Source organism: Leptinotarsa decemlineata, unplaced genomic scaffold, assembly GCF_025532065.1.
Source record: "Leptinotarsa decemlineata unplaced genomic scaffold, Ldec_3_MD MMD2_tig00001973_RagTag_RagTag, whole genome shotgun sequence".
NCBI lineage: Eukaryota > Metazoa > Arthropoda > Insecta > Coleoptera > Chrysomelidae > Leptinotarsa > Leptinotarsa decemlineata.
The window spans coordinates 1,175,341-1,200,624 of NW_027412572.1; the positions used below are offsets into that span (position 1 = coordinate 1,175,341).

General features: G+C 34.6%; 1 protein-coding gene across 2 annotated transcripts in view; it reads left to right on the plus strand.

Annotated features, from left to right (window-relative positions):
* The first annotated feature begins 417 nt into the window (after nucleotides 1–417).
* LOC111516686 (putative fatty acyl-CoA reductase CG5065) overlaps nucleotides 418–25,284 on the plus strand; it is a 78,042-nt gene continuing 53,175 nt past the window's right edge. The window contains exons 1-2 of one of the 2 annotated variants that reach the window (XM_074176625.1): nucleotides 418–689; nucleotides 20,931–21,015. In XM_074176625.1, the coding sequence (XP_074032726.1) occupies nucleotides 477–689; nucleotides 20,931–21,015 (298 nt within the window). In that variant the 5' untranslated portion in view covers nucleotides 418–476. The remainder of the gene's footprint in view (nucleotides 690–20,930; nucleotides 21,016–25,284) is intronic. The other variant, XM_074176624.1, reaches the window with a different exon arrangement.

The window sequence follows — 25,284 nt, forward strand, 5'->3', positions numbered from 1 at the left end:
AACAATGTATTTTTGCCAAAATATTATATTAATTTGTATCGCCAATCCTGCACTGACACCTGTCGGATATAATCCAACGCCCTTCGTGGTATTAGCCAGGGGAGTAGTTGTTTTCTGATAGGCATCGGTCCATTCAACCTACTGTGTATGTATTTTGAGACAAGCATGAATGGATTGTTTTTATTTTAGATAATTTGATTTGCAGCCAGTCTTCAAGTATGCTCAGTCGAATTGTGAAATCATAGTTTGTATCATTCAATACTGATTTGCCGTGTTTCACAAGAATGAGATTATAATTACTAATCCCATTTGAATTCAAGGTTTCACGGGTTATATTTTCCATATTTTTAGAGTGTCAAAAGTTAGATTGGACATGCTTATTATTCAATTCAATTAGAATATCAAATGAACCATGAACATCATTTTTTCGCTTCACTCTATTCAGTTCATGAGAAAGTAACATTGCACATAAAACAATGTCTCATACACGGTTGAATGGTGACATATCGATTCCCGAATTTTTTCGAGGGAAAAGTATTTTCATCACAGGTGGAAGTGGTTTCATAGGTAGAGTGCTGATTGAGAAATTGCTGAGATCTTGTCCGGATTTGAAAAATATTTATATGATTATCAGACCTAAAAAGGGTAGGAGTATAGAAGAAAGAATAAGAGACTTGACTGAAGTTCCTGTGAGTATAATATATTTTCTGAACTCTTTTCAAATGAGTTGTTTCTGGTTGAAATTATTGAGAAGCTGTTTAGATGACTCTTTGTCATTGTATCTGAGACAAACGTGGATGATTTAAACGTTTTCATGTCTCCCCGAACTCTGATTTCTGTGTCGAGGAGACATAAATACGTATAAAAGAAATTAATATCTCAAAATCACATGATAACCGCGGCTTCTTTCAGGTGCACTTCAGTTTTTGGGTTTTTCCAAATGTTCGAGTCCAATTTCAAAACAATTTTTTAAGAAAAATGTTTCGAGAATGTATTCAATATTCACATAAATTTACAGCTCTCGACAGAAGAAAAGTAGATCTGCTTATGCAGATGACCTCCCAACTAGCAATTTCGTATTTTATAATAGTTGCGGAAACGTTTCGGAGAAACAAATTATAACACTGCATTTCTCCCAGAAATGTTTTCAATATGTTTATAAAACTGCTATAAATAGGAAATTGGCACCATCTTATAAAACATTATAGTTATTTTCAATATTTTGTTAGGCCTTTTACAAACACTACAAAACAGTTTTATAAACATTTTGGCAGTTACTATAAAATTTGTCTAACGCTCTTAAAAAGTAGTTTTGTAAAGACGTCCCTTACTGCACTTTTGCAACATATTTAAGCGATACTTATAAAATAATCAGAAGACAATTTTATAAGAGTTTTTTAGTAGTTCCAAGTAGGGGTTATAAAATATAATACAGCCGAAAACGATAACAATAAAATAAAAAAGTGTTAAAAATAATTTCTTGAAGACGCAAGAAGTAATTTTATATTGGACACTAGGAAAATATAATAGATATGTCACCAACTGAAAACTAACAAATAGAAAGGTTGAAGCCATTTTGAAATTCCATATCTGCACTCATAAAACTGTTAAAGACATTGTTTATGCTTCGAAGATTGATATTTTAACTGCAAATGAAATTTTATTGACAAATATATAACCTATTATTAGCAAAATTCAAGCGCGCCACTCATTTATAAATGTTTTCGGTAAAATTATTAATTATACAAAAATTCACTCTGTCGACGTATTAATTTTCTAGTCGCAAACTTAACTAGCTTTATTCTGAATAATATAATGTTATAATATTCATGTACTTTTCAGCTGTAAATATCACTATATGTGCGGTATTTCATATTTTCAACTCATCTAATTTCAGTATCCCGGATCGCTATCATTACAAATGGATTCGTTCTATAAAATGAATTGGTATCAGTAGCAAGCATTTCAACGTATTTTAGCTACTATGTTACCCCTATAAAACTGTTAAGAAACACTTAGTTCTGGGAGTGATGGTATTGCGGCAGAGTCGGACTACTTTTAAAGCTTTAGGTTTCTACAAAAGTGCTAGTATGAATAAAAGATTTCTCACATATAGTTTGGATAAATATTATCTGTCTTTGATGTTTTGGCTGAAAAGTTTCTTTCATCGATTATAAAGGCTAAACGACGGGTTTTAACCATTTAACCATTATCATAAACTTTTCCTGATTTTCGCAAGAAAAAATTGAAGCACTACGTTAGGTGGGATAATTTAAAGTGTTATTTTAGTATTTCAAATATACAGGGCGACTCAAAAAGCTTCCAGAAAGTTTTTTTATGGAAAACCAAGTAATTTCTTCGTCTGTTTGAAGCACCTTGAACTGAATCTAAAACTATCATATACCCCCCCAATAAATGTTCAAAATGGCCGCCATTGAGTTATTATTTATTTTTATTTATATATTCGGGATACAAACAGAAAAATCCACTACAGTATCCACACAATTGAATTATTATCAAATTGAAAGTATAAATTAATACACTAATATATGCATATCATAGTGTCTAAAATTAAGAATGAATTAGAATTGAATACAGTAACAATAGAAACTGATTATTAGTTAGTGACAAAATGTATCAATTAATTATAATTTATAAAAATGAGTTTTCAATATTTTTCTGGCCGTAAGCTAAAATGTATTAAAAATATGGAAGTATTTTGCAAGAGTGTTACCTCATATTACTGAAGTTTTCTCCCAACACCAAACCGTTCTAGACCCACTATTAAGATTTCCGACCGTATATTTTTTAATAGATGGATTTTCTGAAATAACTGAAACAAAACCAAACTAACCCAAACCAACCATTTTTTCACTGAACAAAAAATTATAAAAAATATTTGTTACAAATAGAGTAATCGAACCCACCACAAAAATTAATCATACGTCAATTGGTCAACATCCCAACATCAAAGTCATTTACACTAACGAATGCCTATGGATACGAACACTGTCACGAATTAATTATAGAAAGCGGGTAGCGAACCTATACAATTGATTAAAACCAAATACGATGAAATCTTGCTAAAAGCATCTTAGTTCGTTTCTTGCATATTTAGCATGGCTCTGGTGGACGACGCAAGCCCACCGAGGCCAGAAGTTACAAAGTGCATGGTGGATAATATCGACCCACCGCGGCCAGTGTAGATTTATTTTTTTCCCTCAGCTGGTGGACATCGTCGACCCACCATGGCACTCTACTTAAAACACCTAGCATCTCAGTCCCTTCAATAGCTCACCCAGCAACCTCCCCAAAGGGGCCAACTGCCTCGGGCAAGAGCCCCTAAACGACCTGGGGTCCGCGCACGACTGACTTGAATCTTTTCAATAAACCTCACCACCTTAACTCTCTTAGGGGATGTAATTAATTTTATCTCAGAACATTCTAACCAATCGGAAAGTCTGAAATTGTTTCTAATACTGGTACTCACCTCATACTCCGGCGAATAAGTCCGCAAGAATTCACGTCTAGTTCCCGACATTTCTAATGTCCTGAGTCTACTACTGATATATAGATGTCACTGCAAGGGTCAATTTTGATATTTTTGCTATCTTGAATAAAACATATGTAGATTAAGTGTCTTTAGCCTTTAGTTAGGAAAACGTATACCGCCAGATGGCAGTGCGATTTCGCCCGATGAAATAAATACAAACTCCTTCCTAATTCTAACTTGACCCGGCCGGGGCATTCCAGGGCCGAACTTTATACGCCGACGTGTTCGTTCTTCCAAATTACATTTTAGATAAAAACATGTTCGTTTTCGTGTTGATCTCAAAGTTTGCACGACAATTGCAGATTATTTGAAAATTATGAATCTTTTATCAAAATTGATAAATTCAAGATGCGGACGAGATTTGTGATTAGGGCCCGATTTGACTTGCTATAAGGAAGTTTTCGGGGTCAGAGATTATGAATCTTTTGTCAAACTTAACGAATTCAAGATGACGGTTCCAAGATATCGAACGAGATATGTGATTATGGTCCGAATCGATTTGAAATTAGTATGTGGATTTTTTGGGGCCCTAAAATATAAATGTATTGTCAAAATTAATGAATTCAAGGTGACGGACAAGTTATGTTATCCGATTCATATTTGGTACAATGGGGTTTTCGGGGTCGCACATTATGAATCTTTAGTTAAAATTAATGAATTCAAGATGACGGCTTCAATATGTCTGACGAGTATTGTGATTATGGACCGATTCGATTTAAAATTGGTATTTTGTAGTCTCTAGGCGTGATTTTTTTCTATTGAATTTCGGAAATTCAAGAGGGCGGACTAGCTTTGTGATATCTGGTCGGGCTCTATGGAAGACTGGCTTTAAGGTTCGAAGATAGTTATTTTTCTGTTGGAATTCAGAAATTCGAGTTGGCATACGAGTTTTGTTATCAATTGTCAAATTATATATAACACTGGTATTTTGAGGTTGAAGATAATGAGTTTTTCATCAAATTTCAAGAATTCAAAATAGCAGCATAAAGATGGCTATGGGTTATTTTGTGATTTATAGTCGTGTTCTGTTCAAAATTTATTTTTTCGAAAACATGAGCAGGGTGTTCAGAAAATCAGATGATACTTATGAATAAAAAATTGAGGAATCAAGTATCAGATTTTGTCTTTCAAGTAAGGGTCCTTTCACAATATCAATTTTCAGCATTAGTTCGAAATGACGGAAAGATTTTATGATTCATAGTCGGATCCTCAAAAATAATTCATCTAGGGCTCTCCGGGGTAAATTACTCATATTTTTCCTCAAAATTAATTCATACTGCCAGATATATTTTTAAAATTGAATGATTTGAATATAATATTTTGCAGGAAAGATCCACAGTTTAAATAATATGTCTGATTCCATATAAAGGGTTAGACAATATAAGTCAATACCAATCGTGAATAATTCAATTCCGCTGATGTGTATGCAACTGTTGGAAATAAATGAAATCCAACAATTTTTGCTACCAATTTTGATTGTAATCAAATCAAAAATAACGAAATTCGTCCAACATTCTAGATCCTCCATCTTAGTAATTCTTAATATGAAAATATCATGAAGTTTTGTCCCTAGTAATGAATACCTGTAAAATTTCAAGCCAATCGGAAGATATTAGACTTGCAAGATTTGATACCAACGTGTACACACGCAAACATACAGATAGGTAAGTTGAAAACTATCTGGTTATTGTAGAAATTTTAATATTTCAATCTTTCGTTCGGTCAGAATAACTTTTATCTTTTCCTATTCTCAATCCGACCCTGTGCTACATTTTACAATGGCTCTATGATACTCTCTCTCTCCCTCACCAGACGTGTGGGAGGAGCTACCTGACGGGCGTGTCATTTAAAAGAAATTCATCTACTATTCTGACTCCAGATTCAAAAGTAATAATTAGTTTTCACTAGTCGACGGCTGAAGCAAAACTTTATTAGTTGACTTTGATAAAATTTGATATTTCCCATTTCGAAAGGCATAATGCAAGGAAATCAAATTCGTATACATAACACATTCTTATTAATAAAGGAAACATTAAAAAGAAAAATGAGAAAGTCGTTTGACTGAGAAAATGATAGGCTTCAATACCGAAATTGAATAACACCAAAATATTCGTTAGTTTTGATGGTGGAATTGAAGAAAAATGCCCAAAAATGAGAGAGAGAATACTTTTTATTCATCTACTATTCGAAAAATATTTATTTTATTATTTTTCCTTTATACACTCATACAATCTTTCCTCAATCAGAATAAGAAAATTCGATTCTGACTCCTTTTTTTTCAGGGATGAAGACCCTTAACTTGGATGGCTTCATTTTATCATGTCGTCAAATTTTGAGCTCATAAGATAAATTGCGATATTTATTATACTTTTGAGTGCTTTCTGACTTCTATTCTGAATGGGGTATACAGTCTGGATGACATATTTTCGTCCCTTAACGAAAGATAATGAAATGGCTTGGCTCTGTTGGCCTTAAGGTTATTTCTGAAAGATGATGAGGAGGTTCCCTTTTTATACGAAAACACATGTGTTTTGGTATTTAAAATTCGAAGAAAAATATAATATATCCAACTTATTATAGCCCTATGAAGTACTGTTTTCGAGTAGAGAGGAGTGGATCCCCCGGGAGAAGGAATTATCAAGAGCAGATAGTTGTTGGTTCACAGATAGATCACAAACAATTTCCGGTTCTGGGCCAGGCGTTTTCAGTCGCAGACCCAGGACAGAGATATCAACCTGCCTAGGAACCTATACGACTGTATTTCAAGCGAGAATTTACGCTATTGAATTGTGTGCGGAGAATGCAACCACATACACAAGTCAAGCGGCGTTGGAATCTCTTGGTTCCTGTCAAGCAACGTCTAAATTGGTAGCAAATTGCCAAAATAGACTCTCCTCGATAGGAAGACTTAACAGATTGTCTCTGGTCTTGATTCCTGGCCATACTGGCCTGGAAGTCAAAGAGGCTACTGACTTCCTCACAAAGCAGGGTGCTGCAAGTAGCTTTATCGGCATCGCTTTAGGCTTTGCCAAACAAAGATTGAACACCTGGATGGCAAGAAGATTTATGGACTTCTGGCACAATCTTCCAGGATTGGAATGAACTACGATGTTCAACAGGGCTTCTTACAGGTCACTGCCATTTGAATCATCATATGCTGTGACTCGGACTGTCGCAAGACAGTGTGTGTCGCTTCTGTTTGGAAAATGATGAAACAGCAACTTTGTGCCTGCCCCGCTGGGGATCAAATCAGGTTTTTAGAGTTCTGTAGAGCCGTACTCTCACCATGTGACCTGAAAGACCACTCGCCATACAAGCTGATCGGTTTCGTTGAGAACCTGGATTTATTTGGTCGGGTAGGTGTGAACCACAATAAATAATTGCGGGTTGCGGTGGAGGGTCGAAGAGACCCACTCACTCTGGAACGGACCCAAGGACTTCAAAAGTATTTCTCTTAATACCTACGATCCAATAATTCACATAGTATGGTCTGACTATTGAATTCTTGTGTTTTATATTATATTTTCCCGTTTTTTACGAATTTTGAGCTCCGAAAAAACAGTTTTTTTGTCAATAACAAAACCAAGCACTACGGAAAGATCCTTGAGGCCCTCTGAGAGCGGTTCCTGTGCGAAAGTAGTGATTCACATTGGATTTGAATCGCTGGAGATCGAATTCATTTGGAAAAACGTTCTCAAGGAGTTTATTCCACATAAACGCAGTTCTCCTAGCTAGTTATTGAACAGTGAAGTTCGAAGATGAGCAGCCAGAGTCCGTCGAAAACTCCTGATATGTACCGCTCTTGGTGGAATCAAATATGCCAAGTCACTTGTACACTTCATGTGAAAGTATTTATGACAGAGATACAAATCTCCAATCGTTCTTCGATGTTCCAGACCAGGGGTCTCCAAACTTTGAAGCCTTCGGGCCATAATGATTTTTTCAGTTTGTTCCAAGGGCCAATTTCTGCCCTTAACTATATTTCTAGACTAGGATAGTCGCAAAGTGCGTGACCTTAGCAAACTTACGTTTTTTTGCATTTCAATTATGATTGTGTAAAGTGAAACTTAACGACATCTAGTGGCGGGTAGTGGTACTATGTACTATCTTTTCTAGCTACCCGCTAGGTGGCATTAGGCGTAATTAAATATTTGGAATTACCGTGTTGGTTCGAGAAAGTTCTGGTTCTAGCTAGTGTATTCCGATCACCTCGAGATGGCAGTATTAATTGCATATAAAAAGGCTAGCGGCGCAACTGCGAGTTATTCTGCGTAGGAAAGACGAAGGAAGCGAAACTGTCTATTGTGAAATAAAGTAACACCCGTCAAAAAAAGTATTTTGATTTGACTTATTGTTTTTAAATGTGATTTGTTAGTATGGAAAAAAAGCGAAAAATCGACAGTGAATGCAGAACGTTCCAAGAAAAATGGAACTTTCAGTATTTTTTGATTGAATCCAGTATGTTTAATTTGTAATGAAACCATAGCTGTTCTCAAAGACATTAAACATTGAACGACACTATGAATCGAAACATCTTCAAAGTTACTCCAAGTATACAGGAAGTTTGCGGAAGGAAAAATTTGAAGCTTTGAAACGCGGACTCAAATCGCAGCAATCTTTGTTTACCAAAGCGAATAATGAACAAGAGTCTGCAACTCGCGCCAGCTTTCGTGTGGAAATCGGAAAACGTGGCAAACCATTCACCGAAGGAGAAATGATGAAAGAATGCTTGATTGCAGTAGCCGAAGGAATATGCCCCGAAAAGGTAAATTTATTCAAAAGTGTCAGTTTACCAGCAAACACCGTGGCTCGGAGGGTGCAAGTCATCGCAGAAAATATATCATCTCAACTGTCTGACAAAAATGGACATCATGAGTGGTTTTCTCTAGCATTGGATGAGTCAACGGATGTGTCAGATACTGCTCAGGTGTTGTGTTGTGATTGAGTCCAGTAATAAGGCGCTATGTTTAATTTGTAACGAAACCATAGCTGTTCTCAAAGACATTAAACATTGAACGACACTATGAATCGAAACATCTTCAAAGTTACTCCAAGTATACAGGAAGTTTGCGAAAGGAAAAATTTGAAGCTTTGAAACGCGGACTCAAATCGCAGCAATTTTTGTTTACCAAAGCGAATAATGAACAAGAGTCTGCAACTCGCACCAGCTTTCGTGTGGCTCTTGAGATCGGAAAACGTGGCAAACCATTCACCGATGGAGAAATGATAAAAGAATGCTTGATTGCAATAGCCGAAGAAATATGCCCCGAAAAGGTAAATTTATTTAAAAGTGTCAGTTTATCTGCAAACACCGTAGCTCGAAGGGTGCAAGACATCGCAGAAAATATATCAACTCAACTGTCTGACAAAAATGGACATCATGAGTGGTTTTCTTCAGTATTGGATGAGTCAAGGGATGTGTCAGATACTGCTCAGGTGTTGATTTTTATTCGCGGAGTAGATAAAAGCTATGAAGTGTATGAAGAACTTTTTGATATTGATAGTATTCACGGCACGACAACTGGAGCAGATATTTTTAAGGGAGTTGAAAATGCCATCAATAAAAAGAACCTTCGATGGAGAAATTTGAAATCTATCACAACTGATGGAGGCAAAAATATGTATGGTAAAAATAAAGGAATGGTTGCACTTGTGTCAAAGGCTGTAGAAAATGATAGTGATTCAAAACCATTACCCTTACATTGTATCATTCATCAACAGTCCTTGTGCGGAAAATGTTTGGATATGTCTGAAGTTCTAAAACCAGTCATATCAGTTGTTGACTTCATCAGATCCACTTGACTGAATCACCGACAATTCCGCGAGTTCATTCAACAGATTGGAGAAAATGATTTACCATATTATACTGCCGTACGCTGGCTTAGTTGCGGAAAAGTCTTTAAGCGCTTTTCTGAACTTTGACCAGAGATCGAATTTTTTTCAATGAGAAGCAGCGCCCTTTTTGCCAATTCAGAAAATAGTGAATGGATGTGGAAGTTAGCCTTCTATGTCGATTTGACAAATCATATGAACGAACTGAATTTGAGATTGCAAGGAGAAAATCAGCTTCTCCCTGAATAATACACCAATATCAAATCCTTCAGGCAGAAAATAATACTATTTCAATCGCAATCACGTGAAAAATATTTCACACATTTTGAAACATGTGAAATATTCAGCCACACTACAGAGACTGAATTTCCCGTCAATTTTGCAATCGAAACTTTGAGTGCTGTGAAGATAAATTTTGATTCTCGTTTTTCAGATTTTGATGTCATTGCGAATGAAATGAAGCTTTTTCAAAATCCTTTTGATTCTGACATTGAAACCCTGGCTCTGGAAGTCCAAATGGAAATTATTGATTTACTGTGCAGTGATATGCTCAAGAACAAATATCAAAATTCATCTTTGTTGGAATTTTATAAGAGTCTTCCATTGGAACAATTTGATAATTTGCATAAATTTGCTCGTGGGTTGTTTTCTGTTTTTGGTACTATTTACTCGTGTGAGAAAACGTTTTCCAAGATGAAGTACACAAAGAATGTTTACAGATCTCAATTAACCGATGAGCTTAAATCCCTTTTGATAATTGGTACAAGTAAAATTGATCCACAACTACAAAGTATTGTCGGTGGAAAATCATAATTACATAAATCTCATTAGTGTTTTTGTTTTACTGTGATTCATTTCAATTATTTGTTAGTTATTAATATACTTAAACTTAGATACTTAAGTTTTCTTTGTCATCATTTCTGTCGTTGAGTTTTACCTTGCAAGTAAATAAAACCGAGTAATTATCATTCTTTGTTTTCTTCTTCAACTTATCACAGCAATAGTAACAACAATTAGGTAATCATTGGCTGTCGCGGGCCGTATTGATGACAGTAAATCATTGCCTGTCGCGGGCCGGATTGATGATACTGGCGGGCCGGATTTGGCCCGCGGGCCGTAGTTTGGAGACCCCTGTTCCAGACTATCGAGGTTGCAAGTGATGTTCGTGTCTCCAATGGACTTGTTTCATGAATTTTGGTATATAGTCTAAGTTGAAAAAACAGTACACTTAATACCGTAGTTTTCCCGTCGTTAATTATTAAAAATCGAATGTGGTAGGGTGGTGACGTAACGACGCTATTCCCGCTTCTTGTTCGATTGACCAATAGGAACAATAGAAATAATCAACATTGCCAAATCGTAAAATTCACGGAGCCTATAATTATCAATTTAATTATGGAAGTGGATATGAACCCGTTAACGTTTCAATTAATGAAAAATTCTCCACATGGAATAAAATGTACACGAAAAATAATGTTTGAAAATAAGTTCTGAATGTAAAATCAGTACACAAAGTCGATAGATCACAAAATATCTACCTAAACTATGATGTTATGCATTATTTGATAATATACAATTATGAAAATCAAAAGATACAGCAAACTGGATTAAAGAATAATTTCAAATATTCAATTCATTCTACAATCCTCAATCTGTACAACTGCAATTAATTACAAAAAAAAAGATTCCTACATAAATACCTCTTTCTAATATAGCTACTAAATCCAAGCGTTATAGTGTAGTGCCCTTTAGATAATTGTACTTATTCTTTACAATATTTATTTATGTATATACACCCTGTACATTAATCATTTCCATTCATAACTAGGTCAACTACGTTTTGCTAATAAGTATTGCAAACATATGTATGTAGGATATGCAAACTGTATCGATAATGAGCGATTTATCAATTGTAAATCAGAATGAGAAGAAAGACAATAGACTGAGGTGAAAACTCCATCAGCTATTTTAATTTTCACGTCTTTCCTTATGAAACAACCTTTACAATAGGCTCGCTTGGGTCATCTGTTGAATCTTCCAAAACTTGAGAGGAAGGTTGAAAGAGGTCGAGTATAGACAGAATTGATTGTACTCGAACTGATCCAACAAAAGCTTCTGAGGTAATAATACCATTAACCCTTAAATGCATCTTGTTGCCGTCTGGCAACGATCCCATATTTAGATACGTAAAATATATGAGAACGCAAATTAGAGCTCGCTGCATACCTTAGCCGATTGGCAACACACCACTAAAGAATAAAATCATAATAGTTGAGCGGTGGTGGCGCCATTGGGAAAAAGTGGACAGTTATTATCACAGTATTTCTGTATACAGTAGTTTCACTCAGCGTCGGTCCCTTTGATGTCGGTGTCCAGGAGTTTCATTTTTTATAATGATGACGTATTTGACACTAATGACATTTCTCCCTACTACAATCTCAACCAAAGCGTGTATACACTTCTCAACATAACAACTATTCATATAAACTGCTCAAAAAAAAAACAGTCTATGAAAACCATGTTGGGCACCTGAGAAAATTGTACAAATGATAATTTTGCATTTGTGTAATATTGAAGTAACCCAGATCATTTGGGCAATGATGAACTAAGTTTCAAGTAGATTTTAAAAATTCATGGAACCGGCAGATGTTCATATTCGAATGTGACAAAATATATTTTCATTTCAACAAGAAAAAAGACAAGATAAAGAACGTGTTTTGATATTCATGAACCATGGTACGAATCCATGCGAAATTTCTTTGTAGTGATTTTTGGGGCCAAATATAGCATATTCATTTATTGATTGGAGAATTCAAGATGGCGGACGAGTTTGCCGATTCGATTATATTAAGGACCAATTATTAAAAATATTCCTAATCGAATTCATCACTCAAGATTAAGGAATCTGTAGAGCCTATTCTTTCTGAATTATGTAGTTACTATTCAGGACTTGAAGAAGTAAAAAAGTAATTAAGTATGTAGTGTTCAATCATACAAAAATAATTTTTTTGTATGTATGTACTAACTATAAATGTATGTGAGAGTTTTCGGAGTCGGAAGTTATGAATTATTCACACTGTAAGATAATAGGTTGTTTTGCTGCTTCCAGCTTTTATCCAAGTAAAAATTGATAATAAAATCACTGACAAGTCCAAATGCATTTTGACTATACCATTATATATGTTTTCCGACAGAAAACAACTACTTCTTTAGCTAATAACTCGACATATATTGACAAATGTTGATATTTGAATCTATACAAGTCTAGATGTCTAATCAACCCCGAAAAGTTGCTGCGTAGATTAAAAACAGTTATTCTAAATGAAACATGTCCTATTAGTCAGCAACTTCTTATATAATGTAAATTTGACTATCAAAAATACCTTACGACTGTTAACCTTTCGGAATCCAAGTCGCCTCAGACATAATTGCAAAGATTCTCACTTTGAAGAAACAACTTTGCAAGAGCTCTCTAGGACAAATAGTGGGACTTCGCCTGATTCGAACAAGGAACCAACTGCGAACCGTTTTGAAGTGTTCCTCATCAGTGCAGACCATGCTATCACGGTTGTATACACACAGGGACACGTTATTCCTCCTAGAGAGCTCTTGCACAGTACCATGGTTCATGAATAACAAAACTCGTTCTTCATCTTGTCTTTTTTCTTGTTGAAATTAAAGTATATTTTGTCACATCCGATCCCATGAATTTTTAAAATTTACTTGAAACATAGTTCATCATTGTCGAAATGATCTGGGTTACTTGAATATTACACAAATGCAAAATTATCATTTGTACAATTTTCTTAGGTGCCCAACATGGTTTTCATCGACTGTATTTTTTTGAGCAGTTTATATGAATATTTGTTATGTTGAGCAGTGTTTAAACGCTTTGATTGCATGCCTGTCTTAAACTCGTCGTTTGCGCAGACCTAAGACATCGACGCGTGGGTCTGCGCGTAGGAAAATTCAAACCACAAATCAGCCTTTATGAAATTACTGTATACAAAATACTGTGGTTATTATCAGCTGGCCACCGACTCGAGCACATGGTTTTGTTTCATAAAATTGAATATTCAGTTGTTTTGCTTCAGTGGCTTTATGAGAATTGCAAAATTGTGTTTCCAAGTCTTCAAGGTATGTATTACACTTTGATACTCATATAGATTACTCAGAAGTTGTTTTTTTTTGAAAAATTGTGAATTTGTTTTGATGCCGATTGGCAACATCATGCATTTGGGGTATAGTTGTAAGTGCTGGTGTTGTTTCAGAATGAGTAATGCAAAGCGAATTCTATCAGAAGCAGAGCTGATAGAATATTGGGAAAACTTTACCGGTGTAGGAAGTGAGGATGAATGTGAAACGGATAGTGAAGATGAACCTTCTTGTTCTGTTTCAGAAAACGATTTTACTGATGAAGTAGGTTTGGTCGAGTTCCCAGGAGAACCGTTGGAGACAACTGAACAATTGAACAATTGAACAATTGAACAAGATGTTAGCGACAATGAAGATAATTTGCCCTTATCCTTTTTTCGACAAAATGACAAACAGAAGAAGGTTACTCAAAAAAATATCATATGGAAACAAAAAGCTATGCAGCTAAACGAGGACCAGTTACAATTTCACGGAGAAACAGAACTTGCTACTGATATTCGTAAATTAGAATCACCATACGATTTTTTTACTTACTTTTTTTCGAAGGAACTTTTCGATAAAATTGTCGAAGAAACGAATTTATTTTCTGTCCAGAAAAAGCCAGAGAGGCCTACTGTCTTTACAGATATTGATATAAAACAATATATCGGTATAGTAACGTACATGTCCTTAGTCAATATGCCAAACACCCGATCTTTCTGGAGTGATGATCTTCGATTCTCGAACATAGCTGATGTTATGCCAGTAAACAAGTTCGAGAAAATCAGGCAGTACATTCACTTCAATGATAATGATGCTTTCATTCCTCCTGATAGTCCTGGACACGATAGGCTGCACAAAATTAGACCCCTGGTCGATCATTTGAATAAAAAATGTTCGTCAGTTGCTTTGGAGCAACATCTTAGTATATACGAACAAATGTGATCCACCAAATGTGCTATATGAAACAATACATGCCGATGAAACCCCATAAGTGGGGTTTCAAGTTCTTTGTTTTAGCAGGTGTGTCTGGTTTTGCATATAAATTTGAGATCTATACTGGTCAGGAAAAGTTTGAAAACACAGAAGATAATGAGCCCAATTTTGGAGTTACTTCAAATATAGTATTACGATTAGCAAGGATCATACCAAGGATGAAAAATTATAGATTATATCATGATAATTACTACACAGCTGTTCCACTCATGGTGCATCTCGCAAAACAAGGAATTTTCTCTTTGGGTACTATACGTCGCAACAGATTACCAAATTGTCAATTACCTACTGAGCCACAGTTGATGGTGTGGACATATCTTCATTGATTTGGAAAGACAACAAATATGTTACGCTCATATCATCATTTGCTGGGAAAAACCCAGTTTCAAAAGTAAAAAGAGGTCCAACTAAACATAAGCCACCTAAAGAAGTACGCACAGATCAAACTGGTCATTGGCCGATGCCGCAAGATTTGAAAATGAGGTGCAAATATCCCAACTGTGTGGGTTTCACACGTACCAAGTGCGAAAAATGTGGAATTGGGTTGTGCTTAATCATATGATGAAATGTAATAAATTTTGTTTCATACTTTCAGAAACAGGATTAACTCCAGATAATACTTTCTGTGGAGAATACTTGAAGTTGAAATGAAAAACTGTGTCAGTTTAAATATTTTCGTTCCCCTTTCATTTGTAGTCACTTTTTAAATGATTTCTATATAGTCTTGGAAGAGTAGAAGGATTGTAGCTCTTGCTTTTCAATTCTCTCACCCATTTGGGAACCTAAACTCATTATATGAAATAACTCATAAACCAATGCGCTTTCTGTTTTCTTGTGCTTTTCCGCACAATTAAAATCAGCACAAGAATTCGAATATATCTCTAAAACACTTTTCAAACATACACAAACTAAACTCGATGAAAAAACGAATTGTTCCTACGCGAGCTCTCAGCTAAGAAAAAGTTGAAACTGAATGTTGCAAAAACAAGCAGAATGGATCCGATATGACAAACATTTTCAATGCCGAATAAACCAATATATTGTGGTATGGGTATTACTCCATTTTCCTGAGAAAATGAACGATCAAATGAAATTTTCTGTAATTATTCATTCATTCGTTTTAAGAGTAAAGCCAGCAAACAAATAAATATACAATAATACGATCGCTCGAATCCATGAATTAAACATAAAAATAGACAATAATATTTGCCTTGATAACTAATATAGTACAAGTTATATCTAAATATGATTCTAAATAGAGTTAAACAAGTTGTATTTTCAAATGGTTTTCGACTGCTCATGAACCCTAATGAAATAAATCAATTATGCATTCATGCTACCCACCAAAAATAAGAAATTCAACGTTACTGGTATACTAGCCACACTTTCATCCAGTCAGCCAGCGCCCTCTGTAGTGAATGCAACAATGTGATCTTTCTAATGTCAATGGTTTCCACAAACTTAGTATTTTTGTTAAAATAATTTCAAAATGAATGTTGAGCCTAGTTTTGTTGTTGACTCCCGACAACTTACCATGAGCCGATTTTGAAATGATCAATGAATTTTACTTGAAAAATTTGCAATACTTTGGTACCAAAATGAAGAATGTAAAATTTAAACGGTAAGTGGTATATTTAGTAGGCCCCTCTTATTTATATGACATTTATTTCAGACTTTGTCTTTTATCGAAGGATGGAAAGTTTTGATTCAATTTTTATTTTATCTCAGACAGAGTAAAAGCAGCCCTCCAATAGTAGTTGTTTGATGGATTGTTTGAATTTATTCATACTAAGATCTTTCAGCTTGACTGGTAAACAGTTATACAGGGTGTTCTTTAAACACATGCTAATATTTGAGGAGGTGATTCTAAGACCCATTTTAAGAAAAAAACTTCTTATGGACGTATGTCCTAAACGCCTTAACTTTTGAGATACAGGGTGGCAAAGTTTTCAAAAATAATCAGTTTTTTAATAATAACTGAGATCATTTTGTAGACATCTTTGGCATATTTGGTACATATGTTCCATGCCTCGAAGCGCATTTTATAATGTACACAAATTTGTATTTTTTCAAACAGTGGCATCCCTACGGGTTTCGCATTGAATATTTTTGGGGAAAAAGTACTACGCCAATGCTTTCTTTTCAAAATGAAATCATTTTCAAAATCCTCATTTATTTTTGAGAAAATTTGATTTCTTGGTATTTCTTTGTCCGACGCATGATTTTCACTCGACAGAAAGCAAATTAAGAAATTAGATCAATTCTAAAATGAATGAGAATCTGAAAATTGCTTCGTAACGCATTACCAATTCCCTAATAATATTTGAAAACATAATCTGCAAAAAAATAAATTTTTCACAAAAACGAGTTTTATTTTATTTTGTGACAGTAAGTCTGAACGAATAGCACAAATTTGTTAATTAGTAATAATACCAAAACTGATTATAAAAATTGTTGGAAGTGGCCACCTGCACTCAGTATGCATGCTTCCGCCCTTCTACGCATGGAATTACGCACCCGTTCAAATATTCCCGGCGTATTTCGTATAGTTTCACACGAGGCAACTATTCGCTCTCTTGAATCTTCTAAAGTATTACCGTGAGTTTTATACACAAGAGTTTTGAGGTGACCCCATAAAGAAAATCTAAACTGTTGAGATCGGGGGATCTTGCTGGACATTGCTGAGGTCCTCCGCGACCTTTCCAACGATTAGGATAAACTGTATTTAAATGGTTTCGGACAATTACACTGAAATGAGCAGGGGCGCCATCGTGCGTGTACCATATACGATTCCTTAACGCAAGTGGCACATCTTCCAATAACCCAGGTAAGTCTTCTTCGAGAAAGTGTAAATAAGAACGACCATCAAGGCGTCCTGGTAGAAAAAATGGGCCTATTAGATGATCACCTATAATTTCTGCCCATACATTAACCGAAAATTGGTGTTGGAAATGGGTTTCGGTTATTGCATGGGGATTTTCTTCAGCCCACACATGATTGTTATGGAAATTTTGAATGACATTCCGAGAAAAATTTGCTTCGTCTGTGAACAAAATTTGTGTCTCAAACTGCGGATTTAGTGCAATACTTTGTAGATACCACTGACTGAAGTTCACACGCTGTGGAAAATCTCTGGGGAGTAATGCCTGCACTCTTGAAATATTGTATGGGTATAACAAAAAATCAACCAAAATACGCCAAACAATTTGATGACAAATATCCAGAGTTCTAGCGATCTTCCTCGTACTCGTCTCAGGATGTTACTCAATTTCTTGCAGCACCGCTTCCTCAATTTCAGGAGTTATTACTACACGAGGTCTACCTTCCGGAGTCCCTTTCTTGAAACTACCAGCTTCCCCAAGTCGACGATGAATATTTGAAAAGGTTCGGCTATCTGGTAAGGCACGATTAGGATATCTTTCCTGATAAACGCGCCTGGCTTCTGTTGCATTACCATCGGCAAGGCCATATACGTAATGCATTTGCGCCATTTCCGCATTCGTATAATTTACCATATTTACTGATATTCAGAAAAACAGCGGACTACCAAAATAACTTCAATAACACTTCAAAATCAATCAAAACGCGCTGTGACAGTTTTTAACACCAACACCTTACTTTAAACCAACATCAATATTAGCTACTGACGTTTGTACATACAGAGAATTCGTTTTTTATTGCTATGGTGGGTACGCTGTTTTTTCTGCTTTTAATCTTTAAAAGAAATCACATATCGACAAACTCCATATTTCCAAGAGGTGCAGTAAATAAATTCTGCTACACGTCATTTATTCCAGGATAACTTAATTTATGTTTTCAAAAATTATTAAGCGGTGCTGCGTTGTGACGTAATTTTAATTGAGAACAGTGCATCTGACAACAAACAAATATATTTTAGATCCTCAATTATTTTGCAACAAATATGATCTCTTAGTTTGCTTTCAGTCGATGCACGATACCGCATCAGATTTTTAAGGAATTTATCCTTAAGTAAAGCAATTTTTAATTTTTTGAGCGAAAACCATGCGTCGGACAAAGAAAACCTAGCAGATCAAATGTGCTCAAAAATGTATGGGGATTTTAAAAATAGTTTTTAATTCAAGATGAAGCAGTGGCGTAGTATTTTTTTCGCCAAAAATATACATTTCAAAACTCGTACGTACGCCACTGGCAGAGAAAATTGAGAAAATTGTACATCAGAAATTGCGCCTTGAGGCATGGAACATATGTACGAAATTTGCCAAAGATGTCTACAAAATTATCTCAGTTACTATTAAAAAACTGATTATTTTTGAAAACTTTGCCACCCTGTATCTCAAAAGTTAAGGCGTTTAGGACATACGTTTAGGACGTTTTTTCCTTAAAATGGGTCTAAGAATTACCTCCTTAAATATTAGCATGTGTTCAAGGAACACCCTGTATAAGTTGTAATCTAAAGAATATTTTTGTGATTTAGCTAGGCGATATCGATGTGTACAGATCTTTTCAGCGTTTCTCGTACGGTACTGATGAATATTAGAACGTTTAGGTAAGGTACTCGCAATTCTGTGGATTTCTAGCAGAACATGAAAAATGAATAACGTTGGTACAGGCATGATACCTAGTTTTTTAAAAATTGGCTGATACGGTTCCCGAAAACCTACATCTGCCAATATTCGAATAGCTCGCTTTTGTAACATAAAGATATTGAGAGAACCAGGTGAGTTTCCCCAAAGAACAATCCCATAACCAATGTGAGAATGAAAAAGCGAATAATATGTAATTTTTAATATATCGAAGCTGGTAATATTTTGAAGTTGTCGTAGACCATAAATTGTATTGGATAAATTGCTCCTAAGCTGATTTGTATGTTGATGCCGAGATAAAGTATTGTCAAGTGTTATGCCAAGCAATTTCACGCTATCATATGAGGGGCCTACAGTAGAGAATTGAAGACGTTGTGTCTTATTGGTATTTAATTTCAAATTATTTGATAGAAACCAAGCATTAGCTTTATTTTCAATGTCTTCCGATATTTCTGTTAGTTTGTTGATACTATTTCCACTGTAGATTAAGGTGGTATCATCAGCATAAAGATTTGTTTTATTTGGCGCCCTAAAATTGCAGAAATCATTTTCGTAGATGATAAAAAGTAAGGGCCCAAGGATAGATCCTTGAGGGACTCCATGTACTACAGGTTTGAAGCTAGAAATGGTATTACTGCAAGAAACAGCTTGATATCTATTTGTGAGGTACGATTTGATAAGTGTTAACTAAACTCCTCTCACCCCATAATATTGTAATTTTTCAAGTAACAGCGTGTGTGACAGGCAGTCAAAAGCCTTAGATAAATCAAAAAGTGTAATGGCAGTATGCAGTCCATCTTCAAGGCCATCAATGACATATCCAACTATATCTAAAACAGCTTGCGAGGTGGATCTTTCTTTGCGGAAACCATATTGAGAGTTTCAGAAAAAAATATTTGTTTCAAAATAAGAATATAGGCGTCTTTTTAAAATTATTTCAACAATTTTACTAGAAATTGAGATAATGGAAATACGACGGAAATTATCCAAGGAAGAAGTATCTCCTTTTTTAAATGTTGGGATCACTTTGGAGAACTTAAAAGAATCCGGAAATATGCGTGTTTCAAAAATCAGATTTACTAACATGGTTAACGGGTATAGTATGATGTCGAGTGTTTCCTTGATATTAGAACTATTTAAATCTTGGGCATCTAGGCAGTTTGAATCTTTTAGAGATTTTACCGCTTCTGTGATTTCAAGCTCGGTAACGGGCTTGAGAAAAAAGGTGTTGCAGGGAGCTGGAAAATTTTTAAAGTTTTGTAAATCAGATATGGGTAAATTAGGTGAAGATTTTATGATACTTTCTGCAATATCCACAAAAAAGTCATCGAAATTTTCCGTAATGTAATGATGAGACAAGTGTGCTGTTGTCAGCAAAGCGATATATTGCATTCTCGATTTTTTCCAAGTCGTTGATATACAATAAAAAATGATTGGAGACAATATGGATCCCTGGGGAACACCAGCGTTGATGGTGAAAGTATTTGATTTTTCGAACCAAGATTGTGGTTTTATTTCAGACTTTCACCTATTATATCCATTCATTCATAATAATTAGATAAAGACTGTTCACTAGTTACAACTCCATGTATCAAGATTTCATTTCGAAATATCTATTTTCTTATCGTATGTATACCAAAGTCAAACTAACTCACGATATTCTTTCAATGGTTTTGATGGGTTATTATAATGACTAGTTTGATTTCAAACGATTTAACGAATCTGTTATCTTTGAAGTATCACAAGTCATTATGTCGCCTACCTAATTTTGCGTCTGACTGCAACAAATATTTGATAAATGTGTATCGATGTGATCTGAAATTTGACTTTATGGAATTTTATTTTCACAGTTATTCGACGAGTTGAGGAAGCAGAATGGAAATTTCTTGGATAAAATCATTCCTGTGAATGGTGACATAACGAAACTGAATCTTGGTAAGTGGAATACAATACCTAAGTGATAGGTGAATGTCAATATCTCAGAAAACAACTTATACAGCGTGACTCATGGTCGATGGTAGGTTAGACGTTTCTGGAAAACGCAAAGCATGATTTTTCTTAAAATTCCACCTCCCACATTTCCTTACCTGTTCTATCGATCAAAAATATTTCCAGCATTGCGGCGTTGCCACTTCTATCAAAAAGTCCTAGCAATTACATTTTTTTAAATGGAACACCCCGTATACATTTTTGGAATCGCTTCAGTATTTCAATACTTTTTTGTTGATAACGTCCTATACATATCTCTATCTGTTTTCGAGATAAAAAATTAATTGTGCTGAATATGGTCCAAAACATAGCATTGAAATTAAGTATATCAGTACTCTCAATTCATGAAAAGTTGATATTTTGATGATAGTTTGGACAAACTCGAAATATTCGAGTAACATCAAGAAATCGATTCCATATCATACAGGGCGTGCTAATATTACTATTATTTCCATTGTGCATAAAAGTAGTCGAAAGTTCATTTTTTCAAATGAAACCCCCTGTATATTACTCAATAAATTGAAACATGGTGAAAAATACTTTAAGATGATATACATGTCCCTATACCTGAATCGTCAAGTTTTCTTAATAAAGCCGTTTTTGTGGAAAAATAGTTATTCACGTTTTACCGACAAGTGTTGAAAATGGCATTTTATTTTGTGAGTGGGGATTATTGCAAAACGAGCTGCAGCAAGTGGAGCAAACTCACGAGCAAAATAAAATCACTTTCAACAAGTGTATCATACAAATTTTTTTGTATACCTTTACTGCTGATAATAAAAAAAAATTATAGGGTCCATGGGATTTGAACACACGATCTTTGGATTACAAGGCATATGTTACAATACGCCAACTCACGTTATTTTAAGAAGGATTATAGGTTAGTCATGAAGGACTTTCTACAGTTGAACTGAATACTACTTCGTCATCGTCAGTAACTTCACAGGGATTTAATATTACCAATAGCACGAACTGCATGTGTGAACTTTTCTAAATGATTTTTTGGTAGGTGTTCTGATTGAAGTGTTTCTATCAAAGAGATTTTCAATAACAATTGTACAAAAAATAATTTTTAAAGAATTTGATTTTTAGGTAGCCGTGGAAATATCAAGCTTATGACAGTTTGGTGACTTTAATGAGTAATTGATAAATGGTTATTGACGGTGTTCAAAAAAATCGCCAAAAATGAATGCAAATATTGATTATTCAAACGAAGTTCTTATGAAATTATTTATTATACACGGACAGTGTGATCAAATCATTGCCAGAACTTGTAGAGAATTAAACCAAATGAATCCTGAATTAACACCAATGAACGAGAGGAAGTTTGTAAGATTACAAAATAATTTCCTTAACTATGGCTCCATGTTAAAAGCGCCTTCAACATTACCAAAACCTGTTACTTAAAATGGGAACAATACTGTTAACGTTTTGGCATATTTTTATGCATATCCAGAAGCTTCCATTCGCAGTGCAGAAAAAGATTTAGGTGTATCACATGCTTCAGTACAACGAATTTTGAAAAATCACGGAATGCATCCGTATAAATTCACCAAAGTTAAAGCTCTATAAGCAGAAGGCTTCGAACGTAGAATGCATTTTTGTGAATTCCTTTTGATTCATACACAGGAAGATCGGGAAATTTTGTCAAAAATAATTTGGAGCAACGAATCAAAATTTACGAGGGATGGTATTTTCAATAGAAGGAATAAACATTTTTGGGCTGATCATAATCCTCATGTTACAAAAGAAATGGGTTTTCAAGAAAAATTTGACCTGAATGTTTTCTGTATTCTGAAGAACAATAAAATTAGCTTTTGTATTTATGAAGACACACTGAATGCAGAGAGATATCTCCAAATATTAAGGACGACTGTAACCGATTTTCTTGAAAATTTGCCTTTAGAGGAATATAGGAATTCGTGGTTTCAACTGGACGGAGCGCCAGCTCATTCCACCCAGGAAGTTTCCAGGAAACTTGACGAACTCTTCAACGATTGTTGGTTTAGGCGTTTAGGGCCGTGGGATTGGCCACCGAGATCACCCGATCTCACGCCACTCGACTTTTTTTCATGTGGTGTTTTGAAAGGAAGGGTATACAGTACTTCAGTGCCTACCAAAGAAGAATCGTGACGGCGAATAGTGCGGAGTATTGAAAATCTGGATCCCCAGGAAATTGAAAAAGCAACCACAAGTCGCGTACAAAAAAACATTTTGAAGTGTTTAGAATGTAATGGACAACATTTTCAGCATTTATTGTGAAAATGTGATTTTTTGTTTACAATTTTGTTATTTTGAATCATCCTATTCTGTTATTGTCTATACTTTCACATGTTTTAGCCCACAAAATCTTACTTTTTACCTAGAAATGACTGATTTTTGGTACAGTTTTTCCCTGGAAACTTTAAGCCATAGTTAAGGAAATTATTTTGTAACTTTACAAACTTCCTCTCGTTCATTGGTGTTAATTCAGGATACATTTGGTTGAATTTTTACACGTTCTGACAATGATTTGATCACTTTGTTCATGTGTATAATAAATAATTTCATAAGAACTTCGTTTGAATAATCGATATTTGCATTCATTTTGGAAGATGATTCGAAACACCGTCGATAACTCTTTGTAAATTACTCATAAAAGTAACTGCACTGCTATAAGCTTGACAATTCCACTGCTACCTAAATCCAAATTCTAAAAAAAAAATGTTCCTAGAAGAAGCGACTTTATTGAGAAAACTTGACGATTTAGGTATAGGGACATGATATATCATCTTGAAGCATTTTTCACCATCTTTCAATTTACCGAGTAATATACAGGGGGTTTCATTTGAAAAAATGAACTTTTGACTACTTTTATGCACAATGGAAATAATAGTAATTTCAGCACGCCCTGTATTATATGGAGTCGATTTCTTGGTGTTATTTATATATTTCGAGTTTGTCCAAACTATCATCAAAATATTAACTTTTCACGAATTGAGAGTACCTACTGATGTACTCAATTTCAATTGAGGCTATGTTTTGGACCATATTTAGAACAATTTATTTTTCATCTCGAAAACAGATTGAGATAGGTATAGGGCATTAACAACAAGAAAGTATTGAAATTCCAGAGCGATTCGAAAAATGTATTAATATACGGGATGTTCTTTTTAAAAAAATTAAGTTTCTAGGACTTTTTGATGGAAGTGGCAACGCCGCAATGCTGAAAATATTTTAGATCGATAGAGCAGGTAAGGAAATGTGAGAGGTGAAATTTTCAGAAAAATCATGCTCTGCCATCGACCGTGAGTCACGCTGTATACACATACGTAGGCATAATTTTATAGTGGAATAGTCAATATTTTCCGAAGGGAAATTTTCATGATAACCAAATATTTTGGTTATCACTCACAAAATAAAATCTAACTTTCAACACTCATATTATAAATAGCTATTTTGAGGATTTTAGAAGAGAAGCACATGACCAACAACGATGATTTTAACTCATTTCTCAAGTATAAATTCAAAGCGGATTCACATTTTCAATAAATTTTTCATTGAGAAAAGTTGCGGACTTTATGTGTGATTTTTTTTTCCAGATTTTGATTTGCAGACTTTCATATACTAGTCTAATCAACAAGTTCAAAAACATGAAAAATAGAGATAAATGTCCTAAAAATATAAGCGATAGCTCATTCTATTCGGAATCACCTCTAGAAAAATGTTTTTGAAGGATTTTGGTGCAGGTAAAAATTTCAATTGTTATCAATAAAATAATATTAAAAAAAATGGTATTTAGTTTTTCGTTAATGATTCAAAAGCTATTAATATTCAAGCAATTTTGATAAAAGCTCGTTAAAGAAGAGGAAATTTCCGATAAAAAAGTTACAACTCCTGAAACTCTATCTCCATTATTTATAATTTTAATTTGACGTTGAAAATAGGGTTCCGCGCGGCTGTTACGGCATGAGCGGGCTGCGGCTAAAGAGAGTTTATCAAAAGAAAGAATTTTTTTATAACATAAAATGTCATTTAAAAAATTTAAAAAAATCTACTATCTTCTCAACACTTGAATGAATCGAGTTCCGTAGAAAAAAAAATTATAACCATTTTTCAAAAAGTTATTCAATTGTTAACTAACAAATTTTTTCCCAATCTCCGTTGGCATAAATAATGGGATGAAAGGTATGAATAATTGACCTTCAAATTTCAAAGTTCGTGGAGCCCTTTTGA